The sequence below is a fragment of the Hetaerina americana genome, unplaced genomic scaffold (genome assembly GCF_022747635.1).
Source record: "Hetaerina americana unplaced genomic scaffold, ioHetAmer1.1.p SCAF_1, whole genome shotgun sequence".
NCBI lineage: Eukaryota > Metazoa > Arthropoda > Insecta > Odonata > Calopterygidae > Hetaerina > Hetaerina americana.
This window is the reverse complement of record NW_027286069.1, coordinates 73,972,546-73,992,839: the sequence shown is the minus strand read 5'-3', so window position 1 is coordinate 73,992,839 and position 20,294 is coordinate 73,972,546. Positions and strand designations below refer to the sequence as shown.

General features: G+C 33.9%; 1 protein-coding gene across 1 annotated transcript in view; it reads right to left on the bottom strand.

The window, feature by feature from the left end:
• Positions 1 to 2,405: 2,405 nt before the first annotated feature.
• The window catches only part of LOC139693345 (receptor-type guanylate cyclase Gyc76C-like), an 80,269-nt gene continuing 62,380 nt past the window's right edge, over positions 2,406 to 20,294 (bottom strand). The window contains exons 14-23 of the mRNA XM_071591475.1: positions 17,289 to 17,459; positions 16,738 to 16,947; positions 15,928 to 16,099; positions 14,981 to 15,121; positions 14,112 to 14,235; positions 13,362 to 13,460; positions 12,471 to 12,615; positions 10,311 to 10,430; positions 6,670 to 6,847; positions 2,406 to 4,083 (exon numbers count right to left, since the gene is read on the bottom strand). Coding sequence (XP_071447576.1) covers positions 2,628 to 4,083; positions 6,670 to 6,847; positions 10,311 to 10,430; positions 12,471 to 12,615; positions 13,362 to 13,460; positions 14,112 to 14,235; positions 14,981 to 15,121; positions 15,928 to 16,099; positions 16,738 to 16,947; positions 17,289 to 17,459 — 2,816 coding nt within the window. The 3' untranslated portion in view covers positions 2,406 to 2,627. The remainder of the gene's footprint in view (positions 4,084 to 6,669; positions 6,848 to 10,310; positions 10,431 to 12,470; positions 12,616 to 13,361; positions 13,461 to 14,111; positions 14,236 to 14,980; positions 15,122 to 15,927; positions 16,100 to 16,737; positions 16,948 to 17,288; positions 17,460 to 20,294) is intronic.

Genomic DNA, 20,294 nt, shown 5'->3' with positions numbered 1-20,294 from the left:
TTTTCTAAGAATAAAAAAAAAATATCTGAGGGAATTATGAATCATGAATATTGGAAATGGATAGGAATGGAAAGTTCCAGCTTAACTAGACATTTTATCACATCTAGTTACATGTTAATAGCTCAACTGTCAACTAAAACACATTTATTTAGAAAGATCAGACCATCAGATACAGCTGAGAGTTTTAAGAATTCTTAAAAAATTTACCTATAAAGAACTAAAAAATAAATAAAGGTAGAGATATTTGAAAAAAAGCTTTCAACCTTAATACCTATGTACTGGGGTTAAACTATTAGTAAGTTGACCAGAAGTCAGTTCACAGAAGCTGTTTAATTTAGTAAATGGTTTTGAAATAATGGTTTCTTCTCATATACTAGGAAAGACATGAGCAAAGAGAAATATATCATGTACACAATTACACATTAAATTTAATTCAAACAAAATTGGACTAGGTTGTACTTGCATAAAATTATTGTTTTTGAAGATTTTTTTGTTGCAATTCATTTTTGTATGGGGAAAACATTTGGTAACATTGGTTGCAAATTATATTCATACTAACCTTGAATGTAACATGAATTCCTCCATGATATTCATAAATCAACATATGTACATGTGTGCTGCTTAACAGTGATAACAGCTATAAATGTGTTTGGTACTGCTGGACATATATATTTAACAAAAATAATTTTCCATTCATTCATAAAGACACAAACATCATATTTTTATCTTGATGAGATTATTTTGCTATGAAGGCCAATCAACAAATATTAATTTAAATAGAATTAGGATGATTGACTGCGGATGTTTTCTATGGATCCAAGCTCCAATTTAAAATTCAGGATAATGCGACTAATAATGAACATTACTTTTAGAATGACTTATTTTGATCACTGAAAAATACAGATTAATAGGCAATTGGATAGGGAATGAGGATGTTCAAAGTTCTTGAGTAGAGGCTTCACCATCATATGGACATTGATGGTCCAATGAGTGACCAGAGACACTCCCTGAGTAGCTTTGTGGCCGAATATACAACCAGTCATATCGCATTTCGGAGGGTTGAAGGGAGGAGAAGAAAGAATTAATTCCATATCTTCTGAGCACCAAACACTTCATGAGGAAGACAGAATTAAAAGGACATAATTGTCCCCCTGACAGTGCTCACAACCACAAATGGGACCAGAAATGGAGTCATCACAGTACATAGCATTTAAAAAAATGTCTTCTTCAAATAACTGTTCCTTGGCCACAACTCAGAAAGTTAACACTGACCTTTGGTTTGTTTCTTCTAGCACTTCTGTGCAGAAGGCACTTTTTTAAGTTGCAAGCATACCACTCTGTAGAGTTTCTTCTTATACTTGGCCAAAATTACAGTTAGCACCTAAAATAACAATCAATATATAAAAAAATACTTTATTTTAGTACTTCACACTAACAGTTAAATTGATTCTGTTCATATTCATGCTTTAAAGTGTTTCAACTATGTCCCTAGGCATATTTCCTTTACAGATCACAGAGAAGTCTCACAAAACTATTTTCTAATCCCAAGCTGGGAAAACCCTAGTTTTCTTGTGGCACAACTTTCTTGACTTTGTCAAAAAAATTGCAGACAGCACCAATGTTTTGTCCCAAGAAGTTCAGAAAAATAGTTTTGATTTTTTAGAAAAGGTTACTAAGAACACCATTTTCTTTCAGAACTGATTTCTGATTGTGGACAAACATTAATAGCCTCAAATTTGACTGGGTAATTAATTAATTTAGCCACCTGGCTGGAGAAACTTCAAGCCTCTTTTGGCATGAATGCTGAGCACATTCACTGGTAAAAAGTAATTTTATCTTGTATCACATTTCATCACAGACTTGCTATACAAAATGCTGCATGTAATCCTTAAATCAGTTTAATAAGCAACATTTATCTTGCAATTGGCACACACTTCTTTCAAACTAAAAACTTAAATAACTTACACATGGGTAAAGACTCCCATGGGTACATTCAAGAGGCAGACACAATAAGTACCTGAAATTGGTTCTACCAACACGTTTTTAAATGCCTATGTGCATTTGTCACCGAGTCAAGCAACATCACACTGAAACAATGGAGGGATTTCATTCTTGTCCTACTCCTCCCTATAAAAAAAAACCCCTCTCCCCTCACATCATCCCCACCATCACAATCCTCCTAATACTACTCATTGTAGCAAGGTGACTGCCCATTTCCTCATTCCATCAATGCGACTGGGATTTTTGTATACTGTGCCACAGAGTGCACAGCTTCCAGTCTCAAGAGGAGTACAACAGTGTGACTTCCTTCTAAGGAACTTAAAAATTGTAAGGGGCCCCCATTTTTAAAGCCGAGTCCCCCCCCACCCCCACCCTTTCCCCTTGCATAGCAGGGTTTTTCCTGATACATTTTTACTCCTTGCCACTGATCTGCAATCTCATTTTATACATCAATAATAATGATTTAATCAGCCAACTAAAAATGCTAACTTAAAAATTTTTCCAAACATACTATGACTCAAGGAAACACACAGCAACATGTGTAACTAGGTTTTCATACTTGATTCACTCACTCAATACCTTAATTTGGTAAAACTAGCACCACACATTATTCGAGAAACTTGAGTTCAAACCATGCTTTCACGATCAGAATGGGAGCCCAGCCCATCTTTCCCCTTTCCATCACCTGCCCGTCCCCCTGAACTGCCCCGCATGCCATTACTACCACCAAAGAACCCCAGCAGCCAGCTGCGGAGGTTGCTTTTCCCATGCTTCCCATGGTTGCCCACACTACTCCTCCCACCTTGACCCATTTCCTCCAGTGACTTCCACTTCTTCCTCCCTCCCACTGATGATACAGAGGAGGACTGGGGCGAGGGCGGGGACAATAAAGGAGCCTTTGCCCCTTTGCTGCACACTTCCTCGCCCTCCATAGTGTCTCCCTCAAACCCTTTGAGATCATGTATCCCTCCATTGGGCTTGCCAACTGCATGACTTGCATCTTTATCGAGTGACATGTCAAACTGCACCGTGGCCTCACTATCATCATCTTTCTTTGCGGTCAGTATAAGTGAACCTGTGGCACTATTAGGGTCGTCAACCATTGAGATACTGGCATTTTCATGACTAACAGAACTTTGTATGAGGCCCACAGATGAATTTGATGGTGGTGTATTGCAGTGAGTTGCAGTGACAACAGACTCATGGCTTGAGTTGGGAGAGTGTCTACCTGTGAAGAGTAATCTGCTGTTTTCTTCCATTGGGGGGTTTTGTGAAGAATGGATACCTTCTTTCTGTAGGTTCAGTTTACTCCTCAAAATATCCTTGCCTTTCAAAGGGCTAAAAGGTTCAAACCTCACAGGTGTTGTTGGTCTTTCATGTTGCAGTCTCTCAACTGCTTTTGGGAGAAGAAGTTCATGAAAACTTCTACGATGAGTAAATTCTCCATCAGCAAGATGTTCCAAACTATTCCCAGGTTCACTGAGAATATTCATGGCACTTCCACTCCTTTTCCGTGGAGCCCTGGCTAATGTTCCTGATGACACAGTAATCCCATCACTGACCTCCCTCCTTGGGTTAACTTTGGATAATGACCTCAACTTTGATGAGAAGGATGGGTCAAGTTGTGGTATACTTCCGCGTTGATCTTCCATCATGCTTCCCTTTTGTGACTGAACCTCAGCAAGACTTCCACTCTCACGAAGATGTGGGAAGAAATTACTGCTGTCCCGGTTTGCACGCCCAGATGGGGGGCGGCCAGTGCGGCCCAAAGCAGCCAACAGACCACCGCTACCCCTCCTCTCAGAGAGGAGATCCCGGGAACCACGCTTTAGTGCTAGCTGTGCTGCATCAATGCCAAGGCTACCTCCTCGTTTCCTGCTAGTGTCAGACATTTGCGCATCTTCATCCTCATCCTCTTCTTCAAATGTCGTGCCTGTCTGTTTACGGCGCATGGGAGATGAGGAGGGAACAGTATCTGGACTATCAGCCCAACGAGATATTCCTGACTGCCGGCGACTGCAGTTGCCAGCACCTGATGACATTTTGGGGCTACGCCGTCCCACTGGACCCAATGTGGCAGGTCTGAATTGAAGTGAAATCAATATTTATGAAAGATAAATGAACAAAATAAATAATGAAACCATTGAAAAGTTATTTAAATCAGATTATTCAATAGGACCATACCCTATTGCCAAAAATTAAACAGAAAAATCCCATTAACAATAACTTACATTCATCTTGGGAGGTTCTTACAGCTTTCAAATTACATTTTCTCTATATGAATAAGTGGTTTAATTTTTAATAATATTCATGCTATAAAAATACCAGAACTTTCATAAATAGAACATTCTTAATATTTTGAAAATGTATTGAGCAAAAGCCATGCCTGCACTTATTAATACATGGGTCATTCAATATTATTTAGCAAATCCAAGAGATGGTGCTCATAGTATTGAAAAAGGTCTGCTTTTAGTAAGCCTCATTTCTCACTAGACTGCTGTTATAGTTTCTGCTATATCCATCACATTATTTATTTTCATAACCCATGGAAACAACAAACTTTTGTTGATTTAGAAAAATGGAAAAATAAATTTTGTGCAGTGACTAAACACTTCTATTTAAAAGGCTAAATCCCAAATGAGATCAAAGCTGATTTGGATCGGCTCGTGTGCTTGGAACTGCTTAGAATTGGGTGAATGAGTTAAAACTTGGGTGTACATCCACAAATGATGAGCATCGTTTGAAAAATCAAATAGAAGTGACCTCCTCCAAAATGATTGACCACATGGCTTGGAGTAATTCATGAATCAAAGTTTGTGAAACAGTCAAGGCCACAGACAATTCACAAGGTAATAGAGTGTTTTCAATTTTGTATAAAATATTGAGTGTGAAAAAAATCTTGGCAAGATGGCTTCCCGTTTGCTCTCAGAGGAGATTAAATACAATCAAGCGATCAATTCAGAGGCTGGTTTGGTGCTTTTTCATTAAAATCCTGACAAGTTTCTCCATTGACTCACAGCTGTGGACAAAGCATGGATAAACTACTACAACCTGTACTACACTCCAGACACAAAGGAACAGTTGAAACAGTAGGTTTCTAAAGCTGATCCAGCTCCGAAGATGGTGAAAGCAGTTAAATTGGTCAACAAGATGATGTCCATAGTTTTTGGGATTCACACAAAGTCATCTACACCCATTACTTGCAAAAAGGACATAATATAAATAAATGGAAAGTATTGCACATCATTATTGCACTGCTTGAGCAAATAAATCAAGAAAAAACCTTCCTTGCTTGGCAAAGAAAAAAATTTTCTTCCAACAAGAAAATCCACAGGGAGTGTGCAGTTTTTATGGTGAATATTATGGAATTGAAGTTCTAATTATTACAACATCCGCTGAATTTACCAGATTTCATCCTCAATGACTTTTTCAATTTATAAATTCGAAAAAATGGCCCAGCGGAAAACGATTCACATCAAATGAGGAGGTAATGGTCAACACAGAGGTCTATTTTGAGGACCTTCCAAAATCCTACTTTTTGGATGACTTAAAAGTTGGAGAAATGCTGCAAAAAGTGTACCAACTAAAAGGAGATTATGTCGAAAAATAAAAAATACCTTCTTTAAAAGCTTTTCTATTTTTTCCTAAGGTTTCATTGAATGATCCACATAACATATGTCTTGTATAAGCAAATAATATGAAAATACTTGTAGATCATATTTAAGCACTAACGTGATGTAGTTATTACATAAATAATGAAGATGGGCAATTTCAAAATTTCATTTTACATGGGGGATAATAGTTTAGAATCTAAAATAGTTTTAGTAAAAAAATATATAGAATGCTCATAAGTAAACAATAACTATCAGGACCTTGACAAAAGTGCTTAAAACAAAGAGCTACCCAATCAATGGCAAGGAAACACATTAGGATCACAACTAACCAGCTAGGGCTTTCTTTAAGACCCAATCAGAAAAAAAACACAATTTTCTGGTTTATGCCACATGTATGGGTAATAAATGAACAAAAAACTGTATCACTTCATCAAAATTTCTATATCTAAGTTGGTATCCCAACTGATAAACAGCTAGTGAAATAAATGAGGGCATCAAAGTAGTAACAAAAGAATATAACCACCAAACTTAACATGACATTAATAAAATACCTAATGTTTAAAGGTTTTATTATTGTTATTTGTTTATATAGCAAAGCTAAACAATATTTTTAAACTCTTATTGGTGATATTCTACATGATTTGTGTATAATTCATCAGAATCTAATTCATTCATAAAGTCACTGAGATCATGATAAAATTTACTTCAGCCATGATCCATTAAAGAAACCAGAGAACAGGAAAATATCTTCATTAGCAATAGCCTCACGAGCAATTCCTTCCCAAAAATAGCAAACAACTGAATCACAAACTTGCCAGATAAATTTTCTTATTATTTAAATGAGCAGATAAAATGTTACAGTAGTTTTACTGGCAAAAAACAGAACCTTAAGATTTTTTAAATTCATTTATTTCAAAACTTGATATTTAAAAGGGCAGTATTTTCAGTTCTTGAATTTCAAAATTAGTGAGGTTTTATTGTAAAATTGATGAATAAAATGAAAATAATGGTTATATTCTAATCTTTAACATCTTTACAGGTTGAGTGATAATACCTGCTAAAGAGCGGAGCTAGTTCTGGCAGGTCAGGGTCTTCTCTTCTTTGGATTGCTTCCTCTGGGTTAGCCCCAATCAGCCAGTGTGTTTTGACATCCCCTTTCCCTTTCACAAATACCAGTCCACGCTCTTCAATAATGTAACCTCCAAGGTGTTCCAAAGCGAGACGGCAGCTGTCTGTATTGAGGAAAGTTTTAGTTATTTCAGAAATGAGTCTACCATAATTATTCCAATAGATTATAATATTGACAATTTAGATTAGCTAACTGTTAATTTAAATACAGCAGACTTATGATTTAACATATTTGAATGACCAGTTTTTCAGATTGTCAGTACATGATTTTAATGTAGAAACACTACAGTATCTAAATGTGATGTCAACACGAATAACAGAATATGTACCATGTTATTATCTTAGGTAATCTGCCAGTTAGGGCAGGTTTTGGATGGACACATATACCAAATAAAATCTCGTCTCTCCTAACAAAACATAACACAACATCCTACTCTACAACAGAGTCCCTCTTCATATCCTGGTACTTCTTTCCTCCTACTATTCTATCCAACATCCCTATCCTATTCCTACCTCTTCCTCGTTTGCCTAATATTCTCCTATCTATCATAATCTTCAACATCCCATTGTCAATCAATATGATTTGTGATTTATTGTGTTCTGTTTTTAATATTATGATTATTAGATTTTTTTACAGGAATGAGTACAAAAAAAGTCTTTGTCATTTAATACTTAAAGGAGTGCCCTATTGTTTGCTTGCTATTGGAATAAAATGTATCAAAATTATTTTTCATTTAATAGGTGTATATTATTACACTCATTTAGCTAAAAAATAGGATGAATAATGTAATTAAGTTTAATCTTGTAAAGTGCCAGTTTAGCAGGTGAAACCTGCCAATGGATTGCATAAAATAAAAATTATAGATATTACTTTGCAGCCAATACTTTGTTATATGCAGAGGTAGAATAAAAATTTAAGCTTAGTAAGTAACACATGTGCTATGATTTGTCTCTCACCTTACTTTCAATAGTTTCTATTTTTTTAAATCTTTTTTTTTATTTTTAGTTTTTAATTAATTTTTTCTCTCTTCAAAACACAATTGCCATCTCCACTTATTTCAGCAGCATCTAGGGCCATATTATAAGGTGATAAAATGTAGAGTAAAATAAATTTATTTTGAAGAAAAGTTCTTTGCATTAGAGTTTATGACATTCAGAAGGGCACCAGTCACCAAATTGAATGAAAAGATTCGCTCCAGTCTTCTGTCCCCCCTCTGAGAAATTCATTGTTTCATAAATGTAAGGCCTTATTTCATGCCACCACAGAAATATGGTTGATCTTTTGGAAAGCCAGATGTTGCTTGTGATCTTACATACAAGATAATAAAATGTAGGTGTGTGGGAATGTCAACCTGTAGTATGAGCATTGCTGGAAAAAATATTTGTAACTACAAGATGTCCATCAGTTTGAGTGCTGACTCAGAGTTTTGCCAAGGAAAAACTTCCTACATGGTCCACTACTATAGATTAAATTTATGACTCTTGCATATCATGGTTTGTTTATGGTTAACAGAGATACTGTTGGTACCAAAAATGGTTGAGGCACAGAAGAAGAGAATGTGGATTTAAGACAGTGGGAGGTAAGGGGATAGAAGGCAGCCATCATAATAGTCACATACAAGAAGCAGACTGGGTGGCAGACATTATTGGAATTGATATAGCTATATGAGCAAATGGCAAATGGAGTCTCCTTCCAGCATAAGTATACAGTTGGAATTTGTGAGTTGTTTAATTCAGACCAAGGTTGAAGTCTGATGCTGAAGACTACCCCAACTTCCCTGTGTTAGCTTTACCTCACTAGGCACTCAAATCTATCACATGGAAAGAGCTTGCAAAGCAATGAGATTAGAAATATGATGCTACACTTGTAGCTTAAACCCATGGCAAGATGAAAATTTACAATTCCATCTGAAATTCAAAGAAAATGGCCCCTAAAGCAAAGGACAGATTGAAAATTTATGTTACACATAGACCCTCTGCAAATAAATGAAGGGAAAGTGAAATAATCTGTTCCTTCCTATCATTCATATCCCTTAGTAATCCCTGACAATTAAGAGCTCACTACATTTCACTGAGTAAGGAAAATGGCAGTGGTAAGATAAAGTTCTACACATTAATAAAACTTCTAGTTTTAAGAGATTGGTTTGATATAGGGGTGTTGTCCATTAACCAAAGCTTAGGGCTATACGTCAGGCCAGCATGTTAACTGCTCAAGAGGAATTTCATTATAGAGGAGAAATTACCAGAATACGAAGCATTAAAATTTACACCTTGAATAGTTGTACCAATGATGTTTATACCATAAATGAACCACAAAACTTGATGGGTAAAACTGGTTAGGAATTTAAGACAAAGAAATTAAATTGTACAATCTTAAGATTTGAAATAGGAATACTTTTCCAGTTTTCAAGGAATGATTTTTTAAATAATAAATTTGTGAGCAATGCCAGTCAACTTTGTTAATACAATGGGCCAGCATCAAGCCTAAGGATTCACATGAAACTCAGTCCTAGTTTATCCATTCAGGGTAATTCTATAGGGAATTGATTCATGCCCATTCTAAATTCAATTATGTATGTATGCAATCAAGTGAGCCTTCTTTTTAGTTTATTCTCTGAAGACTTTGTTTGAATCTTGAAGAGTGCATATTATGAGGAAATTATGTATAACAACTTTAATTATTTTATTTGATAGTATTTTATGTCAAGGCAATTTAAAATACTGCAATATCATAATATTAAAAATTGCATCATGATTTAGGCATCTACAGTATATAATGATTTCCTGATGAATAATATACTGTAAACCTTCGATTTTCCATGTGTAGATTATCCATGCCACTCTCTTCAGGACAACTCAAAATTTTAATAAATTTACAATTGTTAAGATGATTAAATACATTGAAACTTTGATATACTTTTTCATAAAATACAAGTTTGAAATACCTCTACTTTAATAAAAGTGTTTTTTTGACCTCAAAATCAAAAGCTGTCAACACTATTTAATGTTCTAATTTAAAGACTTTCATACTATCCGTACTTTCCCATTGCTGTTTTCCTCACATTCATTAGCCCTGAGATTTCCATATTCTCCTTAAAGGGAACCAAATACATAGTTTTCACAAGTAAAAAATTCCAAGTTTGTCCTCTGCCAGTCATTTCTTTTTTCCTGGCTATGTGATTTGTTTAGCTTTCTGAGAAAAATATTTTTCCGAGATTCACTTTACCATAGTTCTGCATTGTTGTAAATCGATATTTCCACCCTCATAAAATGGAAAAAATATTATTGCTAAAAATACTCAAATTAATAACATTGAATGAAAAAGGGGGGTTTCTGATATTCTTTTTATCATGACCATATTTTCCTTGTTATTTAATGTTTTTTTGATTATCCCTGCTGCTTTGTCCATTCATTAGCATGGCTAATTGAGGGTTTACTGTGCTATTATTAATACTACACCATTCCAATCAGAACTGTAATGCTTAGAGATAACCATATTTGTACTGTCAAGAACATTTTACTGCAATGCAATTTTACTGCGGGGATTACAATGATATCGTTACTTACCACTTATGTGTATTCTGAGGGGCTCTCCACTGGATTCCATTCTTGATGCTGTATTCACAGTGTCTCCAAAAAGACAATAGCGAGGCATGGTAAGACCTACTACTCCAGCAACAACTGGACCTGAATTTTGCAAGACACAAGGCATTGGATAGAATTAATTTCTCATGGTTATTTTCAATAAAAATAAAGGGGAAGAAAGTAAAACAAAATTCATTCATAATTTATTGTCAAACTCTGGAGCCCAGATGCGGGCTACTAGAGATATCAAGTCTGAATTCAAGCATCTCATAACTCATTCTCAATGTTTATCATATGGAAAAGAAAACATTAAACATTAAAGAGTAATTTGATTCAGATTTCCTACTAGGCAGTTTTTTTATGCTACTGCACCGTATTTCTGGACTTCAAATAAAATAACATACAAGGGCTCTCCAACAAAGAAGAACTACAGTTATCAACTGGAAGCTTGGTTTAATTGGTGAGGGTAGAGCTCACTAAGTACTGGGCCCTAGGGCATGCGAAATCAGCACATCAGAGTGCTGCCTATGGTTTTTCAGGAAGTTCTGGTACCCGAAAAATCATACAGCTTGAGCAAATCTGAAAGTGCCCTGACGCATCTGCAGGAATTGAACCTGGGCCCTCCAGTCAGTGGTCCAGCACTCCATCTGCTAGATTACCTTGTCCCCTCTCCATTTACTTTAGAGTGGTCAAAAATATTTTGATTGAATTATTTTTTGTGCAAGCATTCATTTTATTTCCTATTGTTAGCTAAATGTACCATGTATAAGTGATACAAATTGTATTGATTTGATACCAGAATTACATCCGTGACAGCCATTGCAAGTTGTAACATGTTCTCTTAACATTGGGGAAAAGGATACATGGGGCTGGACTGCAGGGAGATTGAAAAACACACTTCACATTGATTTTTGCAAGAGAATTGAGATTTTGTAGTTGATTTAACAGAACCCACAGTACATAAACATATCTAAAGGGAAATTTTACAGTTATCAAAGTGTGGGTGGCACTAAATAAAATCTTCAATATTTATGATAGTGCTCAAAGTTACTTGATGACCTTTTCTCACAATAAAGGTAATGGTGTTAATGTTTACTCCTGTAAGTGACTGGCGTTTTGGGTTGACCTTCCTTTGCATTGTCTCCCATCTTTAAACATTTTTTTCTTCTTGCTGTGGTATAGGGAAGAACAGACTCCCTTAAAGTCTTCTGCAGTATTACATTGGTCTTGGATGATAATTTTTTTAGGCAAAAGCAAAATTTAATATTCAAATTCAAATTTCATACATATTAAATTTCAAATTTAATGCAGTTTACATGCTATCTCTATTGCTGCTGCAGGCAAACTGAAAATGTTTCAACTTTCAATGGCAACAGCTGATACAATACTGACGTCAAATCAATGTAATTTGCACCTCACATAAATCACACATTAAGCCAACAACATAACATGAAAATAAAGTTTTGCATAATAAGTTATACGATTACAAAATTAAAGATCACTACTTAATGAATAGTTGTTGTATATCTCACTATTGTATCCATATTCTGAAATCCTTATTATTGCAGGAATTCATAAAAAGATTTATATTTTCACTAGAAAGATGAATATATTTTTGAGAATATAACGGGATTTACATTAAAAGCCTGATACGAGGATGAAACTGAAAAGGAAGACCACTTCAGATCTCACTAACTAGGTCATATTTCATGGGTCTGGATGCATAACATTTTGATAATTAATCTATTCTCAATAATTTTGATAATACTACTAGAAACAAGGAGTTTTGAAGAGCTGTACATATTACATTTAATTGGCATGTGGAAGATCAGATAGAATTTTTTTCACTCTTAATTTTTTCTAATAAGCAACCTCTAATCTTCGTTTCATTGGTCTGAGTCACAAACATGCTAGCATGGTCAACAATCAAGTTTGCAAATGTCCATTTAGCAGGTGGAAAACAATGTGAAGTATAGATTTTATAACAATAAAAAGGAAGTAAATACTATATATTGTCAGAAATATTATTTTTTTTGAAATTACAATTGATGTAGTCATGAAGAAGTGACTAATTTTCAGCCCTGGATTAAGAATTTACCTTGTGAAAGGACAAGACTTGTGCCGACTAAATAGACTGACTACCTGTGTGAATCCCAATGCGAAGTTTGAGTTTTTCAGTGGGGCGGTGTGCAATGCAGTGGTTTGCAACTGCTTCTAGAAGATCCAGAGACATGGATGCAATCTCCCCTGCATGACAGTCTCCATTACGAAGAGGAAGTCCACTGACCTGTAGGTGAAAAATATTTCATTTAATAATTTCAAAAGTGGAAATGGAGTGGTAAAATGTGGAGACAAATCGTTTACAGCAATTACTCATATTAATTATTACTATTATAATGAAATGAAGGACCAATCAGAAAATCAATACGAGGAAAAAAATGGTCTGATGTACCATGGGCATGACTCATTCAAGATAATAAACATGACCATTGTTGTACTTAATTTGCATTAACTGCTGACATGCAGTTGTTGCAATATCATCCTATTTACTAACATACGACAATTAAAAAACTGATTAGCTGTGCATTACATTTTGATAGTTTTTTGTACTGCTTTATTATTGTGATATTTTTTAGAACTAAAATTGCACAGCAGGGTCACAGCTAGGATGGGAGAAGTGGAGTATGTATCCCAGGTGATTAAGTGGGGATGCACCAATATTACAAATAGTTTTTCGTGTATTGAATGTTTCTTTGTTTTGATAGCCACAGCAATGTGTGCAGTTTGTAGGGGGCTATCATGCCATTCATAAGGAGCGTGAGATATTAGTCTGCCATGAATGGTTCAGACCCTAGCCGTGGCTCTAGTGTGCAATAATGAGAAAATTATATTTAGCGGTGTCATAGATTAAAACCTGTGGCAGTGTGCATCTGTTTTTTGTTTGTGTGCCAAAAATTGGCTTTGGTTCGGTACTGACCTTTAGTATAATAAAAATAAAATATCCTAGATCAGTACAAAAAATTAACTACTTACCACCATGTAAGCATCACCAATAGTTTCTACTTTGTACACATCATAACCTCTGATGATTCGATCAAACAATGTGTACAAGTCATTCAGGAAATTCACCACCTAAAATGAGAAAATTTAGGTCGCATCACTAAGCAAGAAAAAAATGTTCATTCAGCAATTTATTCTAGAGTATTCCCCTCTCCTACAGTAATCTCCTACATAATGAAATGACTATCACTTGGGAAATGAATTATGATTCCATTCCACTAACTTAAAAACAGCAACAAATCCTCCTTCAACACTTTCCCACCCACTTACTTTCATTATTCTTCAGTAAATTTTAAAAATAAATATTTTGTTTTATTACAAATTAGAATAGTTAACACATAAGTCATGTCCTGACCCTGAGAGCAACCTTAGACCTTAGTCATGATCATTTAGACCTATGTTGAACCAGTTGAATGAAAGTTAATGATAATTTAAATTGTATAATGGCTAAGTTTCACTATGAATCTGAGGATCCACAGATGCATCTAATTTAGATCCAGGCTAAGTTGGGGACTGAATACACATTTCAGCTAAAATAACTTTCTTAAACATTGGAGGGTAAGAGAAAAAATTGTTTCAACTAATAACCAAGAATTGAAAATTGCTTTTTACATATGATTTAATTAGGATTTAATTCTAACTATGGATATTTGAGAGATATGTTGCAATGAATTGAAAACATTGCATTACTGAGTTTAGGTATATTGAAATGGTTAAGAATACCTCAAGTGGCGAACTTTCTGCTGACATTGCTGTAAATCCCACTATATCACTGAAGTAAATTGTGACTGAATCAAAAGACTCCGGCTCAACTCCAATACCTTTGGTTAAACAGGACGCAACTGGCCTGAAATAAAATTTTGCTAAGTGTTATACATAGAACATATAATATATCACAGCATTTCATGGTGTTTACCTCAATTAAAAAACAATAATGTTAACCTTGCCTCCCAAAAGCTGGTGTCCCTTTTTTAAAAAAATATGCATCCAGCAAGAAGGATAGCGACACTCCCCATTATTATTTTACCATTTTAAAGATTTAAGTTTACCTCGATTGAAAGGCATGCATGAGGTCAAATGCAATTAAAATATTTCTGTACTTGGGGTTTGAAAGATTAAAAAAAATCATATTCGTGCAAGGCTAGAACAATATGTGTAAATATTAAGTGCATAGAAAGGAATGCTGAGAAACAAAACAGTACAGTGGATATTATCAAACAAAATTTTTGACAAGTGTGTGGAGGAGGGAAATCCATAATACGTAATGTGCATTATATTATTACATGCACTAGGGATGAGACCTTGATACTGAAAGTAACTTGACACATTACTTCAGCTCAAAATATAAAAATTAATTTTTTTAGGCCTGAAATACCAAAAAAAACATGCCTTTCAATAATTGTTAATTTTAGACTCAGATGATATCAGACATTTATATCATTACATTCTACACTATCGTAGTACAAGTAGACCCCATCTTTCATGAAAGCTATGATCCTTATGGCCTCATGAATGACAAAACTGTGAGAGAAGAAATTAATTAAGCTGTCTGAAACTCATGGCACTCAAATAATATGTTGATAAAAACTTACGCAGGGAGCATTCTATGCAACAGGTCTTCAGTCTTCTGTTTCTCTTCATACAGAAGCTTGGTTCTCTGAGAAACCAGCTCCTCAAGATGATAGGCATATTTTTCCATCATTTCCATCATCTGATCCATGATATTTCGATGCCTGAAATGGAATGCACAGGTAGAATATACAGTGATATCTATGTTTTAATTCAATGCATATACTAGCCACCTTGATTCAATGCACGATAATGTAGACAATCAATAGCTACTGTATTTGATAAAATAAAAGATGTGTCAATAATTCAGGAAAAATTTTTTTAGTCTTGCACATTACATCATCTATGCAAAGACAATTTTTGGACAAGAAGGGTCCATTCCCAAAAATTGACTCCAATGAAGGGAAATGGTAATAGTATTTGTTTAGTAATTAGCCATTTATGGAATTCTAAATTTGTTGCTCTGGAATGAATTAGTCAGTGTCCAGTATAACAGTAGCCACTGAAAAGCATCACCTTTGCATGCAAGATGTTGTGGTGACTTTAAAGTAATTTTTAAAATCTAGAATCAAGTAAAAATTAGGAAACTATGCAAAAAATTAATCAAATCAATAAAATATCAATATTTAAAATTTGCAGGCTCTCAATTGCTGTCAGATGAAAATATTTTTCTTGTTGTATATGAACTAGTAAAAAGAATATGTGGCCCAGAACACCGCATTGTAAACAAAAATATTGAACAATATAATAGCAAATAAACTCAAAAGAAAATAAGATTGCATTAATAAAATTAGCAATTCATATTCATAACAATTGCAGCAACATGTCTAGTACATATTAGACAATACAGTGCAGTACAGTAAAACTGTGCAGTATACATGAGCCACTTTTCACTTTTATCAGAGATAATTCTAGAATTCTAAAATATATCAATTTTATACAATCTACCCAAAGTAAAATATACACTCACATTCCTTCTCTCATCTTTTTGAGTCTTGAACGTATTGTATGAAAGTCTGGTCTTGCATCAGGATCCTCAGCCCAACAGTCTTGTATACAAGAGATTATATATTGAGGCACATTGTCATTCCTAGAGAGGTAATCAAGATCAGGCCGGAATGGTTCAATTTCTCCATCAACATCTGAAAAGAAGGCAGTGCAACTTCATTAACACTAAAAAGGTTCTATATTCCCAGCACAAAGGGAAAGCCTCATAGTTTTGCTTTTAAATAAATATTTTAAATATATTTTATAATCTTAAGAGTTGAATGAACATAGAATGAATTATTCTTGTATTCTGACAAATCTAGAATGAATTCTTTCATTGAAGAATCAATATTTTTGAGAATTGCAATATTTTAGCTTTGGAAGTATTTCTTGAATATGCTCACATCATTTTTGAGTATAATATGGGGAAAATGTTTGTTTCCAATGACTAAAAAATGCTTAATAAAAAGACATTTATTCAATAATTGAAATAACACTCAAGGACAAAAATAAAAATAATCATAAATGACTGCCTGCATGGGTAATAATGCAACAAGAATTCAGACTAATGAAGATATGAAGATTAATTAAAATAGTAGGACAAAGACTTTCATAAAAATATTTTAATTTACCACCAATTTCATGTAATGCAAAAAAGTAAACTATTCAAATACTTAGACAACATACCGACAGAAATTAAATATATGACACGAATAAATATTGGACATGTGTCAAAATAACAGAATATCATTCAAATTAATAACAGAACAGACTGACAGTAGGACATGCTTACCTTCATCACTATCATTACTTTCTGCCATGCCCTCTTCATTAAATTTCTTTCCTTCCTTGAGCCAATCTATTTTCTTCTCATCAAATTCTTCTTCATTGTCTAACTCTACTTTCAGATGGAGTGATTCCTTCCCAGCTTTTCGCTTGCGTCTTTTTGGGTTGGCCCACTCTGGAGTGCCCACAACTCCTTGACGTACGAAGTTAACAATTTCTGAATGATGACATGGAGACAAAAAATTTTTGTAGATTCAAAGAAAAATGCTGACTTGTCAAATTCAAAAAAAGCCAATATCATGAGTTGATTTAGGAGTTATCTATTAATTAATTTACACCCATTTACCAGAAAATGCAGAAGAAGATAAATTAATAAAATAACATTAATTTGAATAAATTATAAGCAATAATTTAAATTTATATTATAATATTTAAAAAGTGCAATAATGACATTGAGGAATTCCTGAACCTGAAATTGACAAGAATTAGTGATAGGAATAGTATTAAACAATCGCAACTGAAAATTTCTATTATTATGAAATTGGCAAGGAAACTTACCAATTGGCTCATATGCTGTAATGCCGAAAGGACCTCTTCTGCCAAATAATTCATAAAGAATTATGGCAAAAGCATAAACATCCCCTTTCTGTGTGCCTTTTGCTATTCCCCCTCTACCACCTCTCAGGTTTCCCCTGCCCCGTAAAAGCTCTGGAGCTTTCCATAGTAAACCTGAAATAAACATGGAAGGCATAATAACAACTATTTCCAAAATATCAACAAAATGAAAATTATTACAAAGAGTTTTTCAGTCAAATTATACCGGAATACATTATTCATTTCACTAAATGGAAGCAACTCTAATGAAGTGTGAAATATTTTTCATCTCATTTCATTAATTTAAATCACAAAGGCACATTAGGTAGTAGGGGAAGTAGTTAAAGGTAGTTGGACCAGTTTACCAATCTCAAAAGTGCTTTAGATCAAAATGATCAAAACAGTAGAGACAAAGATGAAGAATATGAAAAAAATATTAGAATGTGTTGGGCAAAGAAGCTATATATATTATATATATATATATATATATATATATATATATATATATATATATATATATATATATATATATATATATATATATATATATATATATATATATATATATATCTTTATGGATATAAATATATATTCGGACAGAATTCTACTCCGTCTTCTTCGGAAGAGAGAGAAGTACTCTATCTTTCGATGAAGACGGAGTAGCATATCATCAAAATTATCAAGAAATAACGGGTGGGTGATCTTTTTTTTGTGTTTCTATATTGTTTGTTACTGTGTAATGTACTATTCATATATATATATATATATATATATAGACATATATATATATATAGATATTATATATTCATATATATATATAGACACACACATATATATATATATATATATATATATATATATATAATTAGAAATTTTGTGCCATTTCATAACCATGAACCATGGATGAAGCATGGGTTCATTACTTCATACCCGAGGACAAAAGAACAATCATAACAATGGATTTAAAAGGTAGGTCTTCACCTCCAAAGAAGGTGAAGAAAGTTTCATCCGCAGGCAAGGTCATGGTGTCAGTTTTTTGGGATGCACATGGGATAATTTTCATTGACTATTTAGAAAAAGGAAAAACTATCAACAGCGGTATTATGCAAACTTATAGCAATGTTTGAGCAAACAAATCAAGCAAAAGCAGCCTCATTTGGCTAAGAAGAAAGTGTTGTTTCATCCAGACGATGCACCAGCTGACAAATCCATTATTGCAATGGCTTGCAAGTTTGAATTGCTACCTCATGCACCCTATTCGCCAGATTTAGCCCTTGGATTATTTTCTGTTCGCAAATATGAAAAAATGGCTTGGTGGTCAAAGGTAATAGTTAGTTAGTTTATAGCTATTTTGAGGAGCAAGACAGTTCTTATTACAAAAAGGGCATCGCACTTCTTGAACTTTGATGGGAAAAGTGTATAGAGCTGAGAGGAGATTATGCTGAAAATAATTTTTTTTCTAAAATTTTTGTGTTTTCTTTGTTGGATCAGGTATTTCTGGGAACACCCTCATAATATAACTGTGACATTATTAATACATAGCAGTAAGGGCAATGAATTTTAGAATACAACCTAGTAGAAGTTCAAATCAAATATTAAAAAACATCTTTTTTAACTTTCAATAAACACCTCTCTTTTGTGTAGATTGACCTTCGATATTTTCAATTGAAATTTTGCATGTTAAGGTCAGCATCTACATGATATAGTAGTATTTTGATAATAATAAGAATATAATAAGAGAATATGAAAAGGTAGCCAACTCTTATAATCTCTGAATATACTTGATAACACTTCCGCTGTGGTCTCAGGACTTGGAGAGGAGGGTGGGTGCTTGCATCTCCTTGCATCTTCCACAAGAAGAGTCTACTGATTCTGCCTCAATCATCATTATAATGGATGATGGACTTAAACAACTCTTTGACCTTGATCTCTCTTACATATCTTAAATCCAATGACCAAACAAAGAAATCAGGGAGAGAATGAAGTCCTTACACAGGCAAGTTACAGGATTGGCTAGGTCCAGGCTATGAGGAGTCATATGTCATTATGTCAACTTAATATGGGAGGAAGATTCTCCCATATTAAGTTGACAGACTAATGGCATTACTTACAGAGAGTAACAGCAAAAACTTTCAATAGGTCCAGAGATTCAAGTTTAGGATGCTGCATCCATTTGCATTACTAAGGAGATTATTAAATGTTGACTATTGAACTACCAAATAAAATTATGGTTTGGGGATAGCAGTATTTTCTTCCCAAGAAATGAAGAGGATGCCTTCATAATGTATGTATGTCACATTTCAATGTAATAACAGTTAATGTCATGCAATGAATCTGGGAAATTTTCAAAATAATACGTTGGAAAGTCACAGGTCCAGATCATTGCTTTACATTTCACTAAAGATATTTCAATTTATTCTTACTAAAAAGTACACAAAGCCCTATGCTTTTGATCTGCTCTTAGCTTTGAGTTATGCAATATGTACTCTGAAGTGTTTTACTTTATATGTTCTGAAACATTGTATACAAAAGAAAATAGTCATTTAGCTATATGCTAAATTAGATGCATTTTTAGAGCTATCACATGGCAAGTTAACTTCTTTCATTTAAAAATTCCTTTCTGTGTTAATTGACTGATATTATATTTGTATATAGTGCCCTACAGAATCCAATTTATCTTCCACTGAAGCAGTTGAATTTAAGTTATAGCCTCAAAATTCTCAGATTCAAATGCAATAATGTGTTATGTTTTAAGTTCATAACTGCCTTAATTACCATACACCAAGATCATACATAACAACACTCATGGTATAATACATTTACTCAACCTTTGGATGAAATGGTGAATAAACTATTCCAAGATCAGTCAGCATATTTATTCCTTCATAAATGTAAGAATTTATAGTGCTTTCTTGAGATCAGTATTTCCATTTCATTTATCCATTCAAAAGTCATTTTACATATAATAGT